The 26,303-nt window shown below is 42.1% G+C and overlaps 1 protein-coding gene across 1 annotated transcript in view; it reads right to left on the bottom strand.

Annotated features, from left to right (window-relative positions):
- The window catches only part of zswim6 (zinc finger, SWIM-type containing 6), a 53,669-nt gene extending 31,800 nt beyond the window's left edge, over nucleotides 1-21,869 (bottom strand). Inside the window, exon 1 of the mRNA XM_040157480.1 lies at nucleotides 20,996-21,869. Coding sequence (XP_040013414.1) covers nucleotides 20,996-21,422 — 427 coding nt within the window. The 5' untranslated portion in view covers nucleotides 21,423-21,869. The remainder of the gene's footprint in view (nucleotides 1-20,995) is intronic.
- Nucleotides 21,870-26,303: the final 4,434 nt, after the last annotated feature.

Below are 26,303 nucleotides of genomic sequence, written 5' to 3'. Positions count from 1 at the left end.
AAACAGCACACTGTTGCCGAAATGCTACAAGCACCAGCTAAAAACAGCAGCGTAGCCACTGTAGTGCTACACCACACGGTTAACGTCCGTACAGAACATCATCAATAAATCAAAGCTCTCACACAACACAAAGGCTTCAGTGGGCTAAATTATTAAAACCGTCTGGTTCTGAAAAGTCATCGTGACCTGATCTACGGCCGTTTTGATTTTCTTATACAACTGTCAAACCGCCTCCTAAAACCGAGTAAAGCTGATCCGTCGCCTGTTGCAAAGACGCTTCCAGAGAGGGGAACAGATCAGTCGCTCAATCGTTTGAGTCACTTCTGTGGCTAAAAATGTGCTTTTCTCTGTTTTACATTACTGTAAATTCAATGTGTTTAGATTTTGTTTGTTATTTATTTTATTTTTTTTTAACTTTTTCTGCCATTTCAGAGGCAAAACAATGAATTAATTGTTTGAATATTTCACTCGGCCTAAGTGCGATGCAGCTTTAATCAGTGCCTCTGGTTTGCTGTGTAACTCGTGAATTTAGGAATATAAAACACGTAAGCACAAAACTGAAATAATTACGGTTTTAAGACTAAATTTTGACTCAGGATCCCACGTAAACACCTTTATTGTGTTATGACTGTAGGTGTCGGGGCCCCTGGAGTTCTGGGGGCCCCCGGGGAAGCTTCTCCTGGTAAAATCAGCCTGGGCTTTAATGGACTTCTGAAACAAAGACGCGCAGAACATGCATGTGACCGCACTGTGTATACGTGTGGATTAACGGACGGACTTCAAACACTGCAGCTTTAACGCAGGCCCCGTCTAGTTAGCAGTTCACAGGGCGGCAGTGGTGGGAAGTAGCCAACTACATTTACTCAAGTGCTAAAGTAAGGTACTCTACTTGAGTCTTGCCATTTTATGTTACTTTATTCTTATACTGCACTACGCGTCAGAGGGAAATACTGTACTTTTTTACTGCACTACATTTCTTTGACAGCTTCAGTTACTAGGTATGTTTGAGAAGAAGTTTGAAGATTTTACATTTAAAAATGATAAAATATCATAAGTAAAATCAATTAAGAACATTTTGCTTTTAATACTTGCGTATTTTTACTTTAGTAGGATTTTGAATGCAGAACTTTTACTCATAATAAAGTACTTTAACATTGTTGTATTTGTACTTTGTACTCAAATTGAGCTCCAGTTTTTAGAATAAACCAGAAAACAACCACCAGACTTGACATTCAGCTTCCTGATAATACCAGCTCGTCCGTGGAGGTTCAAAGACAGACCCACATGAGCAATCTCACAACATTTTTACGTCACTGTGTCTTTGCTGAGACTAATAACGGCCATCGGAGGTTTGACAACAAGCGTCTGAAGGGACAGAAGAGGATTTTCCCCTCCTCGTCTCTCCCCCGTTTAAAAGCATTTGTTTGAGTGCTGTCTGCTCCCGATGTGCTCAGTGAAAGTCATTTGCTTGGCCTCTGAGGACCTTCAGCAAGGCCAGTGCCTCTCCTCTCCAAATGCATTTGTTCCCACTCCTGAGATACACCACAGAGAGTCTCGGCAGAGATCCCGACTTAGCTACACCGCTGCTGCTAATGAGCCCAGGAATCCCACAATCACATGAATAAAATCAAATAAAAGTTTTTAGTGTTTGCGCACACGTTGATCTGATTGTAGTTGATCAAATCTTTGTCAAGACATGAGCGGTGTTAAACAATATTCTCTGAATAGTCTACATTTAAAAAAGGAATAGTTTGATGTTTTCTTGGGGAGAGTTAGATGAGAATGTCACCACTCACATGTTTGTTCATTAAATATGAAGCTGCCGCCAGAAGGCAATTACAGGAGCTTAGCTTAGCATAAAGACTGGAAACGGAGGGAAACGGCTAACCTGGTTCTATCCAAAGCGAACACCTTTGGATAGAGCACCATCCACCTACCAGGACCTCCAAAGCTCACTGATTAATAAATAATATCTCATTTATTTAATCCATACAAAACCAAAGTGTAAAAATGACTAGCTAGGGCTGGTGCTTCCAGTCTTCTAAGCTAAGTTAAACTAGCTGGCTTCTTGCTGTACCTCCATTTTACCATACAGATGTAAGAGTATGGAGGATAAAGGGAAAATGGCAAATAAATTGTTATTATGAAGCTAGCTTAGCATAAAGACTGGAAACGGAGGGAAACAGCTAGCCTGGCTCTGTGCAAAGATATGAACTAGCACCTCTAAAAGCTCAAATATTAACACGTTACATTTCATTTGTTTAGTCCGTACAAAAAGGTCAAAGTGTAAAAGCCATACTTTATGCTAAGCTAAGCTAACTGCCTCATGGTTCCAGCTTCACATTGAACAGACAGACATGAAAGCGGTATCAATTTTCTCATCTAACTCTCAGCAAGAAAGCAAGAAAGCGTATTTCCCAAAATTTTCCTTTAATAAGCAACAGGACAGTGATGAATTTAAGATTATGTGCTGCTAAAATCGCTGTCAACAGCATCTGAATAAAACAGGAAACAAAGATGAAGGTAAGCTCAGTCATCTAAATTATTTACATCTCGTCCTCGATCACATCAGCTAAGAAACTGACCAAAATAACCAGAAAGGAAAAGGCTAAAGAAGAAACTGGATGTGGGAACAGGCAGCACATCAGTGAAGCAGGCCAACAAAAGGCCGATGGGACAAGCTCACTGTGGGAACAGATGCATTGGGAAGCGTCGGGTCTCTTAGTGGATGAAGTTAACCTGAATGTTTCTTCGGCTCCTGTGGGAGCGTGGTGGTGCAACTCCAGCTGTTTTCTGCATTTTGTTTTCCCTTTAATGTCACCATTTCCCTCTGCTGAATCACTGTCTCCCGAGACTACAGTCTGTGCGCTGCCACAGTCTCACCGCCACAATTGAATGCACTTAGTCCTGCAGATTACACTCTTCTTTGCACTGACTGGTACGGGTTAATGCATTTTCATGTGCCGTGGTGGAAGAAGTACTCAGATCTTTTACTTATAGGGAAAAATATCAATAACACAGTGTAAAAAATAGTAAAGAAAGGAAAAGCACAAAAGCAGTATCATCATCAAAATTTACTTAAAAGTACTCATTATTCAGATTGTACCATTTCAGAAAATAATATAATATTATAGTTATTGATGCATTAATATGTAAGCATCACCTCCAATTCTGATACCAATAATACTAAACAATTACCTTAAAACAGTGGTGAAGGACGCAGCAGATACCATGCTATGATATTGAATGACAAAAATAATGGATGGATTATTTCTCTCGATCTAGTTTCAAGTCTCTGCAATGAAATGAATGGAAACTAATGGCCACCTGGAATGTAGAAATGAAACCTACTAGACTTGTAATTTTTAGTGCGTGCTGTCTGAAGTATACTTTGGAAAAGGCGGCAATGTTAAATATGCAAAACCACCCCTATGGACTGCTTGTCTACTGCTGTGCTGTGAGGCCATTAAATGTGTAGGAGGTGTTGAGCTAGGAAGTGTGAACGGTATCTGAGTGTTGTGACACATCATGCAAAAAAAAAAAAAAACACACTACCACAAAATGAAAACACTGCAGGATACAAGTAAAGTCCAGTCTGCTGTTCTGCATTAAACCCAGACAGACACAGACACGCACACCTGCTGTAGACTGCAGTACTCAGACCCTCAGTGTGACCTCTCACTTCTGACCTACCAACAGTTGCTTCACCGAGGTCACAAACGGCCTGACGCCACCAGTATGTGGTGTATGTGGGTTTACATGGGAGCGCGAGCATGTGGTGAAACTGCTGCTGCTGCTGCTGCTGCTGCTGCTGATAATTTCTGTTGTATCTCAGCATTGTCAAACGTAGCACAAAAACTAGAGCACGCATCCATACGTTCTCACCGTCTTCTTGAATCTTAGAAAACATTTGCAGCCTCGCAACCCAGAGAACGTCGCAGAAGGAAAGCCAGGTACAGCGTCTGCTCTGTAAGAAAATGACTTTACAGCAGTTACAGTATTAAAAACCAAATGGATCTGACTGGGCCCACCCTTTCCACTAAGTGTATTTTCATATCTCACCATTCGCTCACACGCTACATTTGCATACATATTAACATAAGAGTGAGAAAAACAGATGTCATAAAGACAGAACCAAGAGGGTACACTTCCTTAATGTTGTTGTATTAAAAGTAAATGAGGAGCATCTGACTGAATCATTTAAATCTGGGTCCTGATCTTCAGACATGGCTCAACTAAACCAGATGTGGTTATCAGGCTAAAATGATCCTGTTAATTCTTATCTTACTGCTGTAACTTATTTCTACTAAGCTAGAGCAGCTGCAACTGACGATTAACTGAAAGATGACTTACAACAAATAATTATCAAAAAAGTATCACAACGGTTATCTTTCTGTCGATCGACTAATTGTTGCAGTTCTAGGGCTCTTATTTTGAAATAAAGGCAACTTGAGTAGAGTCTCGAAACCGTGATCGGCTCTGAACTGATTGGCTGAGAGTTGATCACGTGATTGCACTCGCGAGGTAGATGTGGAGGGAAACCTGCTCACGTAAACTGGGTCAATTGACTCATGGACGTACAGTAATTCCATTGGTCTGATGCCACGTCGGCAAGGTTTCTCAAAAACATGCAAAGTTCTCATCGAAACATCGTAACTACATCGAGATCTTTCCATCATCAACACTCAAAAACAGTGAAAAATTCCCATCAAAGTGTTCGTGCTGTCCAAACCCCAAAGATATTCAACTCATTGTAATGTTAAAGTGTAAAAAGCAGCAAATTATCTCATTTGAGAAGCCGGAACTATCAATTTTTGGCATTTTTTTGCTTGAAAAATGACCTAATCAATTATCAATATACAGTAGTTGCCAGTTCATTTTCTTTCGATTGACTGATTGATGCAGCTCTGCCTCTTAAGCCGGTACTGTCTGTGGCTGTCAAATAAATGTAGGGGAGTGAAAAGTACGAATTTTCTCAACAAATTGAAGTGCAGTAGAAATATTCTGTAAAGTAGCATAAATGGAGATATACTCTAATAAGGTAATTATACTCAACTACAGTATTTTTGTGTAAATCTTCTTACTTGCTTTCCAGCACTGACAGATGTCATTTTTATTCCCCACTAGTGTGAGAAAGGAGGATTAATATCTAAGTCTGAGGTGCCAATGAGCATAATCATGATCATAACTCGTGTTTTGTGTGTGTGAGAAGCCCTCAGTCATGGCCAGGAAGGCCAGAAACGGCGAGGTGACATGACGAATCACATCACAGCTGAACAGGAAAGCACCTCCAGCTGGCAAATGAGATGCAGAGGGGAAAAAGAGCTGCTTAGTTTGGACAGGAACAGACAGATAATGTGAGGCAACAGAAACCAAAATAACTGCGTGCCCCGGAAAAGAACCAACAGATCGATCAGGAGGAGGGTTGGGGAATGATTTAACGTGACTGTTGTATTGTTTATCTTCCAGTCCAGTCCGACCTGCTGTTTGAGCAGAGAGATTCCCTCCGCAGAAATGTCGAGCAAGCTGTAGTGTCTGTTTAGCCTAAATAGAAAAGGCGGCTGAGGGTGTGTAAATCTGGTTTGATGCACTGGCACGATAAGTTGTGACCTGCATCCTGTTTTGACAGTCAGGGGCCTCTCCTCCTCGGTGACGCAGGAGGAAAGTATTCCTTCCTCTTATGGGCACAACGTTATGGCGTTACGCTGACAGTTAAACGGCTGCACTCGGTCGGACAATCACAAAGACAAGCCCTTGGCATGTTGTTGGATCAGCTGCTGATGTAGAAGCCATGACAAGAGATGCCGCGATCGCTCGATTTATCAGTCAGTCAATTCAGTCAGAAAATGAATCAGCAACTATTTGGATATTCCGTTAAACCCAAGTCATTTTTTAAGCAAAAATGCCAAACTTTTGATGGTGTCAGCTTCTCAAACGCGACCATTTGCAGCCTCTCTTTGTCTAACATTATGCTGAATTGCATTGCTTTGGGTTTCGGACAGGTGGTTGAACAAAACCAGACATTTAATGGCATCACCCTGGGCTCTAGGATGATGTGACGGACATTTTTGAAAGTTTTATGCACTCCATGATTAATCGAGAAAGAATTAATAATCGATTGTCAATATAATCGTCGGTTGCAGCCCTACTTTAGAGATTTCACATTTTAAAAAAATATATATATCATAAGCCGATTAAACACAATGCATTGTTAAACATTAAATGAGGGGCTCCCATTCTTTTGGGCTTGTGACTCCTTACACAAGAGACCGGTGTCTAGTTGGGGCCCCTTGTCACGTTTCAGACGTGTATCTGTTTGCAGTTCCACCGCAGAGACATTTCCCCTCTAATCTTCTCAGATGGTTTCATTTAAATAACCGTTTGAGGCACAAAGTGGTTAAATGATCCAATATTTCACAAAAAAAGCAAAGATTAGAGAAAAGCCTCTAAGCCTTCCTCTCCCATTAATCATCTCACGACCCATCAGATTTATCTTGTGACCCTTTGGAGGGAACAATGTTGGGCAAATTACTTGAAGACTATAATCAATTACTCATTACATGTTACTCGTAGAAAAAGTAATTCCATTACTAATTACTCAGCAGTAAAAGTAATGCATTACATTACTCGTTACTTTACTCTCCTGACTCAGCCATCAGCTCCGTCAAAGGCGAGAGAACACAGCACACTGCAGTTTGACAAGCGGCAGCCCTACAGTTTGGAGGCAGCCAGCTTTGCCTCGGTTACACACCCTCCAACGACGCGTACCTGTGGCTAACATTTGACACGCCAGCCAAGAATGCAGGAAATTTAAATGAGACAATCTTTTTTTTTCCCCTCTCAGAGTGTCACGTTGGAGTCTACCGCCTAACGCGCACCTCAGCCTTATCCCGGGCCAGTCTGCCCGCTGAACACGGACACCGAACGGATAATCAACCCTCCATCAAACTCCCTGGTGGACAGCGGACAGGCCGACCCCAAGATGTCAAAAGTAACGGAGCACAACTGGGATTAGTACCTGTAATGTAATTATGGATTTTTAAATTGTAATCCCTTACGCTACTCCTTGAGGAAAAAAGTAATCAAATTACTGTCTCGTTTTTGTAGGTAATGCCCAAAACTGCTTGGGAACCACGGGACTAAGCTACCTAACTGTATATAAAGTACTGCAGGTAAGACAAGCAGCTACAACAGTAAAATGCGTCTGAATTGAATATTACATCAGTCCAAGGCCTTTTTTTCTGCACAATGAGTTCTTTTACTTTGAATGCAGGGCTTGAAACTTCCTCCGTTGTCAGCATTTTCTACTGCCCTCATTTTAACTCAGCCGCACTTGCGCACACACACACACACACACACACACACACACACACACACACACACACACACACACACACACACACATACGTCTGATCACGCTCCCCTCCCTGCTTCGAACTGCATGAAAGCCCAGTCGATACAGTTCTCAGGTGCATCCCGCACTTACTCATCTTTAACAGATGAAAACAATGACTCAACTTGCAGGCGCATGCCAGGCATACTTCGTATGTGCGGAAACATACCAGATGAGTTTGCAGGGCTTGTGAGAGCTTGTGTCATCTCTGAGGTGTGTGTGTGTGTGTGTGTTTTTTATAGAGCGCTACTTTTTTTTTTTTTGAAAGAAACTGACAGTTAAGCAGAATCACATGTTTCTTATTATCTTCATTATCAAATCGTCTACTGGTTAGTTCCTCAATTAAAAAGGGGCACTCCACCGACTCTAGTCATCCTATTTAATATTACCACAGACAACGTGACGTCACTCACAGTTGGACTTCTTCTGTGGATTAAATCGGCATTAAACTCTAGGTAAGTATAACGGTCGAGTAGAAAAGATGAGCAGATGTGCTGGAAAATATCTGGTTTTCTGCCCAAAAGGCACCAGCCTGTGGTGTGGAGAACCCTTTAAATTGATCCATAATTTGTTCTAGAAATGTCAGGAAATAGCGTAAAACCCATCACACTGATTTCCTAAAGCTCAATCTGATGGCTTCGTATTGCTCGTTTTGTCTGACCAACAATCAAAAACCAAACAAACAAAGATATTAAGTTTACTACCACATAAGACAAAAAAAACCCCAAAGTCCTCATAACTGAGAAGCTGGAACAAGGTCATGTTTGTTCCCCTTTTTGCTTGAAAAGTGACATAAATGGTTAAATGATTGATCAATGGAATGACAATCACTGATGAGATCATGAAATCATGAGAAAATTGAGGAATTTTTTCATAAGTGGCAACAAAGTTGTGCAACAGTTTGCGTGGAAGTCTTTAGACAACGGAGACGTGATCAAAAAGTTTCAGGCTGTGTCTTAAAACCTGGTTTTACTTGTCTAGATTTCCACATGCTGTGCCTGTTGAAGCTTCAAGGCACTCAACCAAAAGCAGCGACACATCTTTGAGTCAGGGAGCAATACTGGAGGTTCGGGAAAGGCCTGCAGCTACAGTTGGACCAGGAGAACAAGATCATTTGCTTGTAGTTACAGATACAGACGTCAGTGCAAAAAGGTGGAGCATGCAAAGAGGCAGAACAATAAACCGAAACCAGAAGGGAGATCCCTGAGTAAAGAGCTGAAGCAAGACGCAGGAAGTGACTGACTCTAGGTCCCGTGACAACATTGATGGGGAAATCTGCATGTGCTGGTTCGCAGTCAAAAGGGTTCACATTAAGTGAAACACGGTGTGGGTACTCCGCGAATTTGGCTAAACAAACACTTTGATGATTGCTCTTCCTGGGTCGAGAAAGGCCAAGCGTGTAGATACTGAGGGCAGGTGGCAGGAACTTTATCTGGCAGAGCAGGTTCACGTGCAGGAGGGAAACTGTATACTGCACATAAAGTCAAAGTCAAGTTTGAATCCTCCACGCTTCAGGCCTCCGTGGGGCGTGTCTCTTGGCACCGGTTGAATGTTGTTTCCATTGTGCGCTCCGAACGTTGATACAAGATGTTTTTTCCCCCTTTCAGCAAGCCAACCTACCGGTTACGTGCAGTGAACAGTCATTTTGGAGCTACTGTAAGTTTTCTGTTGGCTTCTGTCGGAGAGGGGACCATCAGTCCTCGTTAAACATTCTCTGGCTGTGAGCTATAAGGTAGCAGCCTCTGATGGATGACACCTTTAAGTTCACATTTAAAAAAAGGTAAGCATTGCTCAAACGCTCTGGCTGGGAGAGGCGAGCCGCCTGTTCTTCAAAGACAAAAGCTTGGGCTTCTCATTCAGTCTGCACCACTCACCAAAGGCCCTTCAGCAAACACTTTTATTTTCATTTCCTCTCTCTGTGTGTGACTGCGGCCTCTTTTCCATGAGAATCGAAAAATCAAGAACAGGACATTTGGCAATGATGACCTCAGAAAATCGTGAGTTGTGCTAATATGCTGCATTATGAAATGCTTATGAAATGCTCGCAGCACTTCACCTGTTAACTGGAGAGCTCTGTTTGCAGAGCTGCGGAGGTCTGAAGGGCCCTCCTCCTCAGAGACCACCCCGTGAGGCCCAGGGTTCCCACGAGGTGAGGACAGCGGCAGGCTTTGACTTGCTGAGACAGTGCAGGCTTTAATAAAACTCCCCGAACGCCTCCAAGAAAAGCGAGTGTTTCTACAAACTCTGAGAGGCAAAGGTGTATCTAGAGCTGAAAGGATTAGTCACTTAATCAATTAGTCGTTCAACAGCAAAATAATCAGCAACTTTTTTTTTTTTTAAATAATCGATTAATCATATAGGACATTTTTCAAGCAAAAATGCCAAACATTCCCCAACTCCAGCCTCTCAGTTGAGGGGATTTGCTGCTTTTCTCTGTCTAATGTGACAGTAAACCCGACTATAGCTAACAATATTTTTTATTATCAATTAATCTGCCGATTGTCTTCTCAACTAATTGAATGATTACTTGATTTTTTCTGTAAAACCTCATAAACCAGCAAAAAAAATTGACATTATAATGCCCCTCACCTCGCAGCGCTCTATCTAGTAGCCTGTTTTATTTGACCAAAGCCTTAAGAGATTCAGTTTTCTGTCAAATATGACAAAGAAAAGTAACAAATCTTCACATTTGAGAAGCTTAGACCAGTGGATGTTTGGCATTTTTGCTTGAAAATTATTCACACTATCCAAATAGTTGCCAATTAAAATTTGTATTGATCTCCTAACCCCTTAATTGACAAATCATTGCATTCTAAACCTCAATATTTTGTCAGATAAAATAAGCAATTTGAAGACGTCACCAGTGGCTTGAGAAAATTGTCACCATTTTATTTCATTTTATGGAACAAAATATCCTTCCCATTACCTTTTTTTTTTGTAAGTCTCTCGCTAGTCCCCTATCTTTATGGTAGTGCTGTGCTAAATCATTGGAGAACCCTTTAAGTGATTAATCTTTTGTTCTAGAAATGTCAGGAAATAGCATAAAACCCATCACACTGGTTTCCTTAAGCTCACTTTCGCGTCTTTGTATGTTTTTTCTGACCGAAGGTCCCAAACCCAAAGGTGTTCAGTGTAAAATCCCATAAAACAAAGCAAATCCTCTCAACTGAGCAACTGGAACAAGGTAATGTTTGGCAATTTTGCTTCGACTAAAAAAAAAAAGACTAAAACTATGACTCGTTTATCAAAATAGTTGAAGTTTAATTTTACAAACTATTAATGATATCAATTAGCAGATTAACTGATAATGAAATAATTGTTAGTGGTAGCCCAGGGTGTTTCCACAATAGTTGGTCATACTCTCAGCAACATTACGTGGACAGGTGGACGTGTTGGACAAGCTACGTGCCAATGAGAACAAAACAGGATTTATCGAGTCGATTAAGGGCAGGCAGAGGTAAACTAGTCCCTCCCCTCCTCCATCCGCCTCCCTGCTCTGCCGCCTCTCCTCTCCCTCCAGTTGAAGGTTAATGATGAAGGGATACGGCAGAGGAATACAGATCAGGGAGACGTGGATGGATGCGGAAAGAGTGCTAAACCATTGGGGAGCGGCTGTGGTGAGACACTACAAGTAAATTTTAACTACTAACCAACCTTGACCTTTAAAAAAGGAGAGGCTTGGTGATATTCGGGTTTTTGTTTTTTTTTGTTATTGTCGACACATCCCATGAAAAACAAAAACCAACACTGAATGAATCCCAATAACAAGTCTTGTGTTTGTCTCAAAGCCTCAAATATCCTACCCCTGTGTTCCAGAGGAGAGCTCCATTGTTGTCCAACAACTATTAAAAACAAATCAGTGAGACACACCGTTGCACTGGGTGACATGTTCCTTCATTACCACCAGGGCTGTATCTAATGATTATTTTGATTATTGATTAATTGGTTAACTGTTTTGTGCATAAAATGTTGAAAAATAGTGAAAGATGTCCATTTTTACCACTCAGAGCCCAACCTGACTCATTCACATTCTTTGTTTTAGCCAATAAACAGTCCTAAACCCAAAGCTAATCAATATATTATCAAATGAGACAAAGAAAATTAATAAAATCCTCACTATATCAGGACCCGGAAACTGAGAATATTTGGCATCTTTGCTCGAAAATGAAGGAAACAATCCATTATCGAAACTGTTGTAGATAAAGTTTTCTGTCCATCGACTACTTGTCTCAGCTGTAATCACCATGAACACACACACACAATGTAGTTTATTTTGACTCAATCCTACACAAACCATCCTGCTGCCCATAATACCCACTAGAGCACCTAATGTGGATTAATCTGCCACTGGGGGGGGGGGTTTGGATTGTTCATGGCATTTTAGACAAAAAGAAAAGTATAGAATAACAGCAGGGTTATCATTCAAAAGTCTTTCCCTCCACTGAAAAAGGAAATGTGTTATAAACAGCTTAGGCCAAGTGTGTGTGTGTGTGTGTGTGTGTGTACACATCTCTGTCTTCTATCCATGTGGAAGCAGAAATGAAAAATTTAGCCACATTCCTCATGGTGTCCAACACTGACCTGGAAATTACCTGGGCAGAACTCCAAGACTTCAACCAGCAACAACAACAGGAAAACTAAGACTGACCCAGTGGTAGGACATTAACATCTACCGCCTCCGCTACAATCAGTGTGGTTCTTCTTTTTCTAAAACTTTATACAAGTAAGGTCAATGTAGTGTGAAACCATACTTCAAACTGGCAGGGTGTGCAAGGGGCTGGCATTCGTTTCAAAAGCATGTGCCTGATGTTGCTCCAATAAAAATTGATCGTGAAGAGCACAAGCATATCGAGGTGCTATGCATACATCATTAATGCTGATCAACAACCTAAAAGCCTGAGCACGGTGTGTGTGTGTGTGTGTGTGTCCATCCGCACACATGCACCGATTCATTGATTCTTCATAAAATTGCAGATGAGAGAGCTCGCCAGCAGTAATCAGTGTATACAAGACGCCTGAGGCTTCATGTAAGCATCTGTGTGTGTGTGTGTGTGTGTGTGTGTGAGAGAGACAGAGAGAGGGAGAGCCAGCACTAATTCGGGCTTTGAGATGCTTGGCTCCAGTTTAATTCAGTGTATTAGGCTGAATTTAGCTGTTAAGAGTATACGTATCTGTTGTATCACAATATCAGAGATGCAGTTTACACTGCCCCATGTGGAACTTTTCAATGGACAGAGGACCTTGACTTTTGTTTCTCACAGAACTGCGATGCTGAATTGAGATCCTTCATCTCATCAACAATGAATCTGCAGATTATTTTCTTGATTAATCACTTGGTCTATCAAATGTTAGAAAATAGGATTCAATTTCCTAAAGCCAACCAATAGTCCAAAACCCCAAAGACATTCAATTTGCAATGATATAAAAACGGAGAAAAGCAGCAAATCCTCACATTTGAGAAGCTGAAACCAAAGATTATTTGGTGTTTTGCTAGAAAAACGATTTATGATTAATCGATGATCAAAACTGATATTAGAGTAGTTGTTTCAGCTCTAGAGATTAGGGCTGCAACTGGATGATTATTTACATTATGAAATAATCTTCCAGTTATTTTGGCGATAATCTAAAATATATTCAATTTACAACTGATGGGAAACCAACGACAAGCAGCATATGCTAACATCTGCGAAGCTGGAATCGAAAAACATTTGGCACATTTGTTTGAAAAATGACTTAAAAATTAACAGATGGTCAAAATAGTTGAAATTTTCTGCTGATTGATTAATCAGTTAATCAACTAACTGTTGCAGCTCTACCAGAGATGATATCAAATAACTTAATGTCATAGATGTCAAAAGACATTATCTCACCTTTGTAATACAACCTCGTAATTTATTCAAAGCAGTAGTATTAACCGTAGACTTGTGTTGTAATTGTAAAAGAGGCTCCAATCAGCTCCGCCATGATGTAAAGGTTTGATCCTCTGCGGTGCAAAAAGCATCCAGGTTTTGAGCGCGTTTCCCGATTCTCGCGCCAGCAGACGACGGTGCCTACCAGCCGGAATAGTCGCAAACCAGCAAGTACAGTACTTCCGTGCAGTTTTGAAGCACTCGTGATTTACTTGAGTATTTCCAATTCATGCTACTTAATACTTCTAACTCAGCTACATTTCAAATGGAAATATTGTACTTTCCACTCCACTACATTTATCTGACAGCTGGGGTCACTTTTCGGATTAAAATTTCACATAAAAAAAAATTTGATAAGTTTATACAATGCAACGCACTTTGAAAGCTTAGACCAGTGGTTCCCATTATTCCCTTGTGGCCCCTTAAAAAGGCCTATTTGGGGCCCCTTGTTGTGTTTCAGACGTCTGTGAGTTGTTAAAAGCTACACCAGAGAGAGAGAGAGAGAGAGAGAGACAGAGACAGAAAGAGAGAGAGAGAAATCTAAAAAAATAAGGCAAATGTGTGTATCAGAACATTTTTGATGTTTTTCCTTCCTCCCTTTCCATTTAATCATCTCATGACCCTGCAGATTTATCTGGTGACCCTTTGGAGGGGCTCGGGGTAAATTACTGAGCTATATTTATAAAGTAGGAAAAACCAGCTCCACCTGGCAGCTACAACAGGAAAATGCTACTTAGACACTAATGCATCAGCATTAATCTAATCATGTCAAATATAATAATAAATCAGTCACATGGAACATTTTATTGCAGAGGGAGTAGTTTTGCTTTTGGTACATTTTGCCTCTTACTTTTACTTGTAATGGAGTATTTTTAGATTGTTTTATTAGAACTTTTTACTTAGGTATCTGAGTATTTCCTCCACCACGGCAAATCAGGAGAATGTAGTGATGACTGCAGAGGGGGTCAACACCTGTCTTAGGACAGGCAGAACGTCTTTTACAGAGCAGGACTCTTTGGCCGGACTCTGGTCGGTCTCATGCCGGTGATGACAAAAGCGCGCCAGAGAGACCCAGTGAGATTTCGCTGTTTGGTGACACTACGCGGCGCTCCCAGCAGAACCAAACCCAACCTGACGTCCAGCCACGGAAACAGACCGGGGCACTCCTTCAATGTCACATGACGAAATGTGAGGAAAACTACAGATACATAAGATCTTGGTGGACGTGCTGCCAAACCTCACAGACGGCAGTGACAGCAGACCGCCATTCCCTATCGGCCCTCTATGAAGCAACGGGCCGGTGACAGACTTGAGGACGGCGTCTCAAATTCTGCACTGAAGTGTACAAAATGACGGTAACGCTGATGTGAACGCAGTTACAACCATGTCGGGGGCAGCAGAGTTTTAATGGGTACACACACACACACACACACACACACACAAATCTCTCTGAGATAGAAAAGACAAAATGTCTCTGAAACAACAGACTTTTAGGTTTTTAACCAACACACCCCCCCCCCAAAAAAAAAAAAAAAAAAAAAAAGAGATCAGGGGTTTTCAAAATTGGACACTATGGTCCTCCCCTCAGACAAGAGAGCGAAACTGCACCTTTCTAATATCCCTCTTCACAAAAAAATTAATGAAATACATTAAAAAAAAAAAAAATAATATTAATGAATTTTGTCACTGTTATTCTTTGTTCTAATTCTGTTTGGAGGATAATCATGCTCTAAGTTTTGGAACTACATCTCCCAGAAGAAAACTTAAAAGCCTGATGATTCTCGTTCACCCGACTATTCGCGTTCTCTCAACGTTTATTCACGAAGGACATCGGAGACAATGAAATTCTCAACGCGTATAAGTCAACCAGAATCTAATAATATATGCAGAATGTCTGTGTGTTCAGATATGACTGAGTTATGACTCAGAGAAAGAGTGCGATTTTTGAACAAATAATGAAAATAATCCTTAGCTGCAGCCCTAAGTCCTTCACCTCTCGAGTTCCTTTCCATCCTGGCAATTCAGGTAAGTGAAACGAGGAAAGAGGTGGGAGGAATCCCCCTCTTCCCGATCAACAACAAACACTGAAAAGGTTTCAGTGACCTTTGACCTAATACAGCAGATGGAGGAACATCAGCGAAGGATCAGACGAAGAGAGACAGGCCTCCGACGTGTGTAAAGGTATGAACTTGACCTCATTTAAAAGTTGCAAGCAGGTTAAAAGTGACCTAATAACTGGGTAGCATGGGTAACAAACACATTACAGCATGTGTTTTCCCACCATGTGTTTCTTTGCTTAGGTAAATGTGATGGTGCATATTAGTTTACATGTTTGGTGTATTTTCCTCCTCCATTTTGAAGTTGTTTTGACTGGGCGATCCCAGCCTCTCCGACTGAAATAACCACACGTGGCGCACACATAAACACTGAAGCCTATACTTCAACACGTCACTGAAGCCTATACTTCAGCTCAAACCTATACGTCGTCAGCCCCGTGCACTGGTGCGCAGGGTCTGAGACGGGCTGTTTCTACGTCCATGCCATGAGGCAGCGGTCATGGAGGACTGAGATAAACACTATCTCTGATGTCAATGACAGTGGCTCTTGGCCTTTTTATTGCCGTATTTTGGAAACGTTCATGCATAAGCAGTGAGGCTCCAGATACCGATCACTTAACTAGAATCTTATCTTACATCCAGGAAATCTTTTTATGAAATGCTGTTTTTAAGCTATGCTAGAGAGATGCCTCTAGGGATGGATCAGTCGGTCCAGACTGAAATATTTCAGCAACTATTTCACGGATTGCCATTAAATTTTATACAAACATTCATGTTCCCTAGAGGACGAATCCTAATAACTTTGGTGATCCCCCTGACTTCTCCTCCAGCACCGCCATAAGGTTCACATTTGTGCTATCGAGTGAAATGTCCCAAACAACCACTGGATGGACTGCAGTGAAATCTGGTGCAGACATTCATGATCGCCCGAGGATTGATTGTAAAATCTTTGGTGATCCTCTGAACTTTCATCTAGCATCATCGCTTATCATTACTTTACAACAAGCGCAACAAAAAAGGACCTGAGAGACAAGAGAGATAAAACTTGACTGTTTAAAGCAATTACACTGTCCATTAGTTGATTGACAGAAAATTTATCAGCAACTATTTTGATAGGTCCAACTTATTAATTTTGAGAATTTGCTGTTTTTCTTTTACTTATATGTGATAGATAGTTGCAGCCCTAATAACCCCTCTAAATGACACAAATGCTCTAATCCATCATGTCTTTGTGATAAAGGACACAAGTTGATGTAAGAGTGACCTGCTTCCTTGTTTTAATTGTCAATATTGATAACTTACCCCAGAATATACACAAACCGCTTTTTGGCTGGACCGCATCAGGGGGGCCAGCCCTAAAAACGCGAAGTGTCCGACTGTCTGACTGACTGAGTGATAAAGTTATGCCATTGGTCAGCCGACTGCCACATGACTGAGAGCTGAAGTTACGCCGTTGGCCATTCCTCTTTCAAAATGAATTGGCACGAACGGTTTCTATTGCGTCATCAGGAGGGAGTTCACACGCAGTGTTGCCGACTTGCAGCCTTTGTCGCTAGATTTACCAACTTTTCACACCGTTTAGTGAGTTTTCTTCACGAAAGCGCCCAGTGAAAAATCTAGCGACTTCCTGGACAAACCTTATCTACTTTCCGTAGAGGAGAGTGTTGTCGCCCGTGTTGCCCCGTCAGCACGAGGTCAGACCTTCCTTTCGCAGGCGCACCTCTCTATGCGTCTCGTTCAATTGACCGTATGGCAGGTGACACAGACGTGATTGAAAAACGGAAAAACGTGTAAATGAGAAGAGCTCTGTCGGGAATTTGGCTGTATATAAAACACTGCATGTGTGAGCACAGACAGTAGGAGAGAAGCAAACAGATAAAGGGCTGGTCCAGCCACTTACTAGGGTTTGACCTGGTCTTGTTGAAGAAGTGTTCTTAGCACAACTGAAACCCTTTTCTGAATTACAAACAAATGTCGATAAAGGGGCTTAATGAAATCTTAAAAATAGTAAGACCAAAAGGCAGTTGAGGCTATTAAATGATGGATTTGGCTTAAGGCCCTATACTCAATTGTTTATCAAGAAAATTTGCTGAAAATAGTACGTTTATTTAGGGGAAAGTCATTTATTTTCTTGGCTGGACATTTCCATGTACACAGTGTCATGTTGGCTAAAAACTACTACGCTCTTATTATTGTATTAAGACAATTATAATATGCTCTGTTTTAGTGCCTTGCAGATCTATTTCTTTTTTCGCTTCACTCTTGTTTGGATTTTTTTCTGTAACATCTCAAGAAATCTTACCACCAGTTACCGCGCACAGGATGTGATTTCTGCTTTCGGACCCCTGAGTGCAAACTGAATGAGATGAAAGGTTATCTTAGGTGCTTCGCGGCGTGAAACTCACTGTGAAGTGACTTCAAACCAGACAAGCTGATCTTCCTCTGTGGGTTTAAAAAAGATCATGGAAGAAGTTGAATAGTGCATTAAGGTGCTGCCTGTCTGTGCTTTGTTTGGTGAGGATCTAGTTTGGTTTGGACACTGTAAAACACTTCTTTTTTTACTGGTTACATTTTCGTGTTGAACTTGTATTGACTGAACGTTTAGGTTCCCACATTTTTCTTCACCTCATCTTTTATCTAAGAAGATCTTACAGCATCAGCTTTTTGATTTGATTTAACATACACATTAAAAACTGCACATTTTAAATATCACTTTGTTGGGGCTGCAACTAACAATTGTTTTCATTATTGATAAAGGTGATGATTATTTTCCCGATTTACCGATAATAGTTTGGTGTATAAAACAGAAAATAAGTGTAGACTGTCAATCAATATTTCCCTGTGCCCAAGGTGGGGTCTCCAAAGGCCTTTTTTTTGTCCCAGCAACAGTCCACAACCCTAAACTATTCAGTTCACCATCATGTGAGACAAAGAAAATAAGCTAATTCCCACATGTGAGAGGCTGAAAACATCAAATTATTGGCATCTTAAAGGCTGACTAATTGACTAATTGGTGAAGCTCTAGACCCTTTTTTTATTGTTTGGTTTAAAACTGCCTACAACCAAGAGTGTATTTGGAGCAGCAGCAGACTTCAGTTATTTCTTTGGCGTTGGTAGAAAAACAACAACACCACGAACTACAATATTGGCTTCAACCAGAGAATAAAGAAGCCCTCGAGTCTAAACTCGAGAAGCTGCAGAATTTTTCTCTTATGAGAAAAAATGGCTTCCTTTATCTTTGTGCTGATTAACAGTGAGGGTTTGTCATGGAGGGTCCATGACAGCAAATGTGTGCCAATTCATTTCCTCAAGGTCTGCTGCAAGAAAACCTCCCTGCTCTGGTACAGGCCACACGTGGGGAGATTACATCTTTTATTTATCACTTCTTGGCTCTATTTTTCCAGCAAATTCCAAGCTGGGGTGCAATCAGCCAAGAAATCCTCCCTATGTGTGTGTGTTTGCACTACTGTTATTCTTCTTTGTAAGCATGCATATTGAGAGCCCCCCCCTCTGTGAAATAACAACCCAGATTCAGTTTCTTCTCTACAGAAACATTTCCCAATATGCAGGAATATATATAGGCCTCTCGCTTTGGCAGGACAGAGGCTGGTGTGTGTTGTGAGCGTGTATTCCCTGTGGCCCTTCAGTGAGTACACAAAGCCCACATGAACCTCCTGCATTTAAAAGTGAGGGGAAAGAGGGACTGGTCATGCAGAAACTCAAGTGTTCAGATTGCATTACAATTCAAATTAACCATGCAGAGTAATGGGATTACAGTCCTCTCTGAGAAGGTGTCCCGGCTCTCGTGATCTCACAGGTGACAGGCTGCAGCACAATCAAAGACTCCCAGCTGACCACGCAATGATAAAGGCTGTAAACTGGACAGTGTCTTCATTAAATTGAGCTATCTCTTCAATTCAACACCACTCTGCTTCTCTCACAGCCGAGCGCACTTTGTCGTCTCCCCCGATTATAGATACACACAAGAACCCGGACCAATTGGCTGTAGACTCATGTGAATCCTGGCCCATTTAAAAGAATCGTTGTGCTCAATACGCTTCCTCCTTCCAAATCTCTTCTACTTAACAAGGGAGTGAAAAGATGCTTTTGTTTGCCTTCCTTTTGGAGGCAACAGGAAGCTTGAAAGACACAAATGAACATGAAAATAGGAACAAAGTGCCAAACTCACAATAGGAATGCTGGGTATTTGATATGTGTGCTGGGTGATTAAAATCTGAAAGAGGGCTGTGCTCTTTTAAGCATGAAAAAAAAAAAAGGGAAAAATGCAACTAAATGCCATTAAATCAAATGCTGTAGAGTCACTGGTTGGTGTTGTTGGTGGAGGAAAAAGTAACTGTCAATTCAGCACACAGGTGTCTGTTCCTGTTTCACTCAGAAAAGAAAAAAGAAAAAAAAAATCCACACCTCCTTTCAGTGGGTTTTTAAACAGGCAGACACGCCAGCTCCGCTGGGCTGTTCTCATTTTCACCTCCAGAAAAGAGGGCACATTCACTTCTGTAATGGTTATTCTGCACTAAAAACATCCCACCAGCTACATACCGTCGCTCCACTAGATCTAAATATATAACGTCGACAACGTGAGACTGCGTATTTGACTTTTTTCCAGTTCAGTAGTTCACATTTATTAGCTTCACTTTGCAGAACAGCGAAGCACATGCATCCGCTGATCAAACTCAATTTAGGCTGACAAACACGCAACGTGCTAATACAATTATTATTCAACAACATCTCAACTGTGCCACACAGAACAACTCATTCAAATGCAATTTGTGTCAGTTGAGACCCAACCCAACACTGAGCACTTCCCTTATTACTCAATAGTTTTATGTAATCATTCTTAAACTGATTTAAAAAAAAAAGGTCACACTGTCTGGCTCCCGAATTTATTGAATGAGACAGATCCAGCAGGAAAATGTGAGATTAAAATCCAAAAAAACGGAGCTTTAATGCCTCCAAATATTTATTTTAAGTCATGTGAGCTCAGTCAATTCGATTTGATATTGGTATTAAAAGACACAATAAGTGCTTTCAGGTGCTTCCCGATGCTATAGCAGCTCTGCTCGTCCCCATGACCTGACCCCAAAGCAGCTTAAGAAAAAAAAATCTTGGGGACTTTTTGTCACAAATTGACATGGTTGGATTTCACATTACTGCCTCCAAGCCAGCAGCAGACAGCAGATATGGGTCTTTCTTCTGTTAACGTTTCTCAATGGATTCTGGTGGGGTTGGGATGTGGGAATTCCTGGCTCTTTTTCTTTTTTTTTTTTTTTAAGCCACAGCTTGCATTTTCAATGCAATTAGCGGATTTTGAGGCTTTGTAGTTGCCCTGGTTTTCACATTCAAACTGCCCCGAGCAAAACAGGATTTAAATGCCCCAGTCACACATTCCCATTCATGCACCCAGCAGATTTAAAGCCCCATTGTAGCCTCTCTGTGTCTATCGCCTGACCGCTTCACCCTTTGTTGTCAAAGCCTGTCACTTTATCTTCCTACATTATTCTAGTCATTCACACAAATGATATTTAATACAGGCCACGTTGTTGTTCTCTGGGTGACTAATGTCCATGTAGGGCTGCGCTTGTGCCCGATATGTCCGGTCCCATCCCATCACTCACCGACTTGCAGTACGTTGTCCACGCAGCCGCTCTCCAGCAGACCGATGCCCCGTCGGAATGGCAGCCGCGTGTCGTCGCCGCTCTCCCCGCTACTCGCGATCTCCTCCCCGCCGGTGTTGAACGACGAGTACATACAGATCTCCCGCTCGCTCCTCGGGAAAGACCAGTACACGATCCGCCGCTGAACGGGCTCCGGGATCCGCTCGAAACGCTCCTCTACCCGCTGAAACGGCCACTTCTCGGCGACTTTCCTCGCCGCGATGTCCAGGAGAGACTCCGGGCTCTGGGCTTTGCTCGACTCGCCCTGGGTGGCGGCCGAGCCTCCGCACGGTGCCCAGGCGGCCCGCTGGCCTTGCCTACATGTTGCGTTGTAGCCCGGTCTACAGCAGAGCCGCTTGGCCGGGGGCTGCTGTACGCGCTCCGCCATGATAGCTCCGCTTTAACGGCGACGGAGGAAGTCAACACACCATATGAACGGGACAGGGAAGGGAAAAACGGTCACCCACTGCCTGATTGTTGGCCGTGTATGGCCAAATCATCCTTTTATGGGAACACGGAGGCAGGGCTTCTCCGAGCTTGTCAAACCCCTTTGTTGACAAATTAATGGGAGGCGGGGTCTGTCCGGTTAGCTCCGTGAGGGCGGAATTCCCGCACGGCCGCTAATCCTTTGTGAGCCGCATCTGATAACCGAAATCTTTAGCTGTAAAAGAAAAAAACCAGTGGTAGCTGTAATAACGACCGTCTCTGCTCCCGCACGGTGGGTTTTTGTTTTTTTGTTTTTTGTTCTTTTTTACCGGTGGGCGTTAACAGAGAGAGCACAGACGGAGACACGGCGAGGCTCGTCCCGGTGCCGGACTGGTGAAGCCGGGGCTGAACGCTGCGTGCCTGTGGGCGGTGATTGGCCTGTCAACACCGGAGCCTCGTGGTTTTGGGGGAGGGGACAGTGAACGCAGCGCCGCCCCGTGTGACGTTCAGGGTCCGCTGAAATGTGGCTCCGGTTAGAGAGAACACGGCTCGCTATCGGGAATGTTGGACTGAGAACGGCTATGTGTGTGTGCGTGAGTTCCTTTACAGGAAACCTGCGGTGGAAAAGCTGAAAGTAATTAACACACACACAAAAAAAAAAAACAAGGGTCAGGTCGTATCATTCCATCATGGAAGTACTGTCAGGTTGCAACCACAAATTTATTTCAGTTATCAATACATCTGTCAATTATTTTCTCTGATAATCAATTGACCGCTCAGTGTATAAAGTGTCAGAAAATAGCAAAAAGTGTCCAACTGAACTTGTGTTCCGTTTACTTTCATAGAAAACTATGAAAACTCGCAAATATTCACGTTTGAGAAGGTGGTTTCTGTGAATTTTTGATACTTTTGCTTAAAAAAATGATAAACGATCAACTGGTTATCGAAATTGTTGCCAGTTATTTATTTATTTTGTCATTCGACTAATCAGTTAATCAACCTATCATTGTGTTTTTAGTGTACCGGTTAGTTTTATGGGTACCTGGGGAATAATGATGCTGATGCACCGTGCCGGTCACAATAACTCTCTGTACCTGGGGCCCCCCCTGGGGCCCCCCCTGGGAGGTTAATCCGGCCATGCAGAGGCAGAGCGTTACTAAGTACATCAATTTTATGCCACTTAATGTTTCTACTCATCAAAGAGGCAAATATTGTACTTTTTACTCCCCTATATTTGTCTGACAGCTTCAGTTTCTTTTCCTCCAAAAAAAAGCAGATTATTAGCTTAAAACAAACATTGTTGAAGAAACAAAGAGACATTTCCCCTCTAAAACTCTATCATAGTTTCATTTAAATAACTGCTCTGGCAGGTTGTTCCCAAGTCCAGGGGCCCCGACAGCAAAGGCCCTGGCACCTTTGGTTTTCAACCTAGATCTTGGAATGGCCAGCAGCGCCACCCCCAGAGGATCTCAGGCTGCGTCCTGGTTCATAGGGGGATATAACCTCAAATATAGGGAGGGGCCTGCCCATGCCTGCCCCCTTCAAACTAATTAAAAGAATTTTAAAATCAACCCCAAAAAATAAACAGGCTGCCAGTGCAAGGATGCTAAAACAGTAGTGATATGAACACATTATTGGGATTGAGTTAGGAGCTGAGCTGCAGCGTTTTGAACTAACTTTAGGCGCTGGATTGATTTCTGACTGAGACAGGTACATAGGGAGTTGCAGTAGTCGAGGCAGGAAGAAATAAAAGCATGGATGAGATTCTCCAGATCTGTGGCTAAAATAAAAGACTTACCCTTTGCAATATGTCTCAAATGATAAAAACATGACTGAACAACTTTCTTCACCTGGTTTGTAAAACACAAGTCCTGATCAAAAGTTGCACCAAGATTTTTGGCTGAGGGCTTAACATAATTTGCTAGTTCATCTAGGTTTGCCATGATTTGAGATCTTTGGGGGATCAAGTACAATTACCTAAGATTTTGTATGACTTAATTGGAGGAAGTTGTCTCACATCCAGTATTTTATTTAAACAAAATACATGTGGAGGGTTGCTATGTTAGACTGGTCACAGGGTCCGATCGGGAGATACAGCTGCGTGTCATTGGCGTAACAGTGAAACCGGACATTGGACATTACATTTGCGGATGATGTCCCCCAGAGGGAGAATATAGATGGAAAATAAAGTAGGGACCGAGAATTGAACCCTGGGGGACACCATAGAGTAAGTTTGCTGGGCATGAAACTGAGTCAGACATCAGCAAAGAGATCTGTTGGATAGGTGATGATGATCAATGATCTAATCCGTCAAAAGCAGTGCTGAGATCCAAAAGAAGCAAACGATGGAGTAATCAGCAGCATCTTCAGTCGACAGAAGGTCGTTAGATGCTTTAAGAAGAGCCGTCTCAGTACTGTGGAAAGATCGAAAGCCAGACTGGAATATTTCGAATAGATTATTTTTATCTTTCAAACATGCTTGCAATTGTTTGAACGAAACTTTTCATAGGATCTTGGATAAAATTGGAAGTTTAGAGACAGGTTTGTAGTTCTCCAGAGTGGCGGGATCTAAGTTGGGTTTTTTTATAAGGAGAGGTTTGACAAGAGCAGTTTTAAAAATAGGCAGGACAGAGCCAGAGGTCGGAGAGCTATTTACAATAGATAAAATGAAAGGAACAATATTGGGCATAGTGTCCTTCGGTAGTCTTGTAGGGTTCCACATCCAAGGCGCAAGAAGGAGACTTCAAGTGCTTAACCACATCCCTGAGTGCGGACAGAGACACCGGTGTTAAAGAGCTGAAGGATAAAACATGAAATGATCTGTGAGTTAACAGCTCTGAGACAGGGACAGTCTGAGACAGTCCGGGATCTGGTTTTTTAAAATTTTATCAGTAAACAATATTTTAAACTGCTCACAGAGGTCAGGTGACGAATGCGAGTTAATGTTGGAGGGGGCACCGACAATCCGGTCAAATTTTTGGGCATTCTGAGATATGAAAGTGGGAAAATATGTTCACTTTGCCTGGCAGCTGGTCAGAGCCAAGAAACGGTCTGGACACCTACCCCCCTGAAAAACGGTCGTTTCCACACTTTTTTGTACAGAATGAAACAAAAACAGCAATATGACGTGTTCATTTTTGAGCCTCAGAGGTGGATTTTGTTACCTTTGGTAAGAGCTGTTTCCTCCTGTTTTCCAAGCCTTATGTTAAGCTAAGCTAACCGTCTCCTGGCAGGAGCTTCATATTCATCGCACAGAGATGTGAGTGGTACCGATATCGACAGCGTGGTATCGTCTAAAAAGGACCTGTAATAGTTTCTTAGACCCTGATTATTTCTACATGAACATTAGTCATCCCAGGCCGACTGGACAGATTTCGCTATGGACAACGGTCATGTTGTTTTTGCCCAGTTGCCCCCAGGGACCCGACTGCTGGATTTTCTGTTATATCAGCTGCTTGACTGCATTCACATGGAGTCTCAGGTGTAGACCAGTCTCTGGACAGATTGCCACAGTTGAAACAATAGGCTCAGTAACCAGGTTTCTGTTTGAACGGCTGTGTCCAAATTCATTACTGCGTGCTACTAGTCTGCTGTTTTGATAACAGTATGTACTGATGTTTGAAGTGCAAAATTTTCACAGTGACACAGAGCAGTCAGTTTATGCGAGAAACAGGGATTTTCAGCATTTAATTTCTAAAGCTCGTCTTAGATAAACAAATGACACAACTAGTAATTTCAGGTTTGGTAAATATAACACAGAAGTTTGACTGAATTAAACGTCTTAAACCAGGATGATTCAACCAGCTGGCCATAACGTAGCTGCCGTATTTGTTTGAGTTTTCTCAACTTCTACATTTTTGAAAGGTGCCTGAGCTTAACAAAACCTCGGCCATAGCTGCGTGAAAGGCTTTTATTTTTTCAAAGGTGACTTGTAAAGGTTTTAGGAAGGCGCACTAGCAAACAGCGTGCACATTTGCCTTTTGGTTTTGAAGCAGCTGGAGAGAGGTTGGATATCAGTCATTACAGTTACAGTACAAACTAGAATACAATCGTTTCTCTGACGGTTTATTTCAAATCATACAGAGCTAAAGACTGTGGTACTGAAAAAAAAAAAGAAAACTCATATTCCCAGCAGCCCCATCTGAAAATGTCTGATATCTCCTTTTGATCAGCACCAGGGGAATATTTCAGACCTGATTTTAAACAGTTTTATTTGTGCATAAACACGCTGTTTGTCACTGTAATGACTTTATCTGTCTCTTTTTCTTCCCATTATTTTCCAGTTACAGTACCACCTGCTGCTCCTGCAAGACAGCGTTATCAGCAGCCTCATTTCAGCACACTTGCTCCACGCTGTGTGAATGATTTAGGCCCCCGGTTGAAAATCTCTGCTATTGTCTCATTTTACCCTGCACACAGCGCAGTAGAAGCAAAATAATGACTGAGCCTATTCACTCAGCATGGTGGCAGCAGTAGGTGGGCCCTGAGAGGAGGACAGCAACAGCGACACACACGACACACTGTCTTGAATAAGATAGAGCCGCCTTCCTACACCTGAGCCGGTGTTCATTTTTTAGGCATTTGCCTGCATTTCACTTTCACTGTATTAAATTTAAATTTCAAATGCTTGTAATGGTAATAAGGGTCTAATCTTCTTTTTCACTGAGAGTATGTGCATTTCATCAAGACGCCTCATTTAATATACCGTGGTGCTGTCTTCAGGCTGGCTCCGTGGATGGCAGTGTCAGCCTGCCAGGTGGTCCGCCACCTTGGTCCAGACTGAAATATATCTCAGCAACTGTTTTGATGGATTGGTACCAAACTTTGTGCTGACATTCGTGGT

The sequence above is a fragment of the Xiphias gladius genome, chromosome 20, assembly GCF_016859285.1.
Source record: "Xiphias gladius isolate SHS-SW01 ecotype Sanya breed wild chromosome 20, ASM1685928v1, whole genome shotgun sequence".
In the NCBI taxonomy this organism is placed as follows: Eukaryota; Metazoa; Chordata; class Actinopteri; order Istiophoriformes; family Xiphiidae; genus Xiphias; species Xiphias gladius.
Note: the sequence above shows the minus strand (reverse complement) of the source record. Positions and strands in the feature narration are given on the sequence as shown.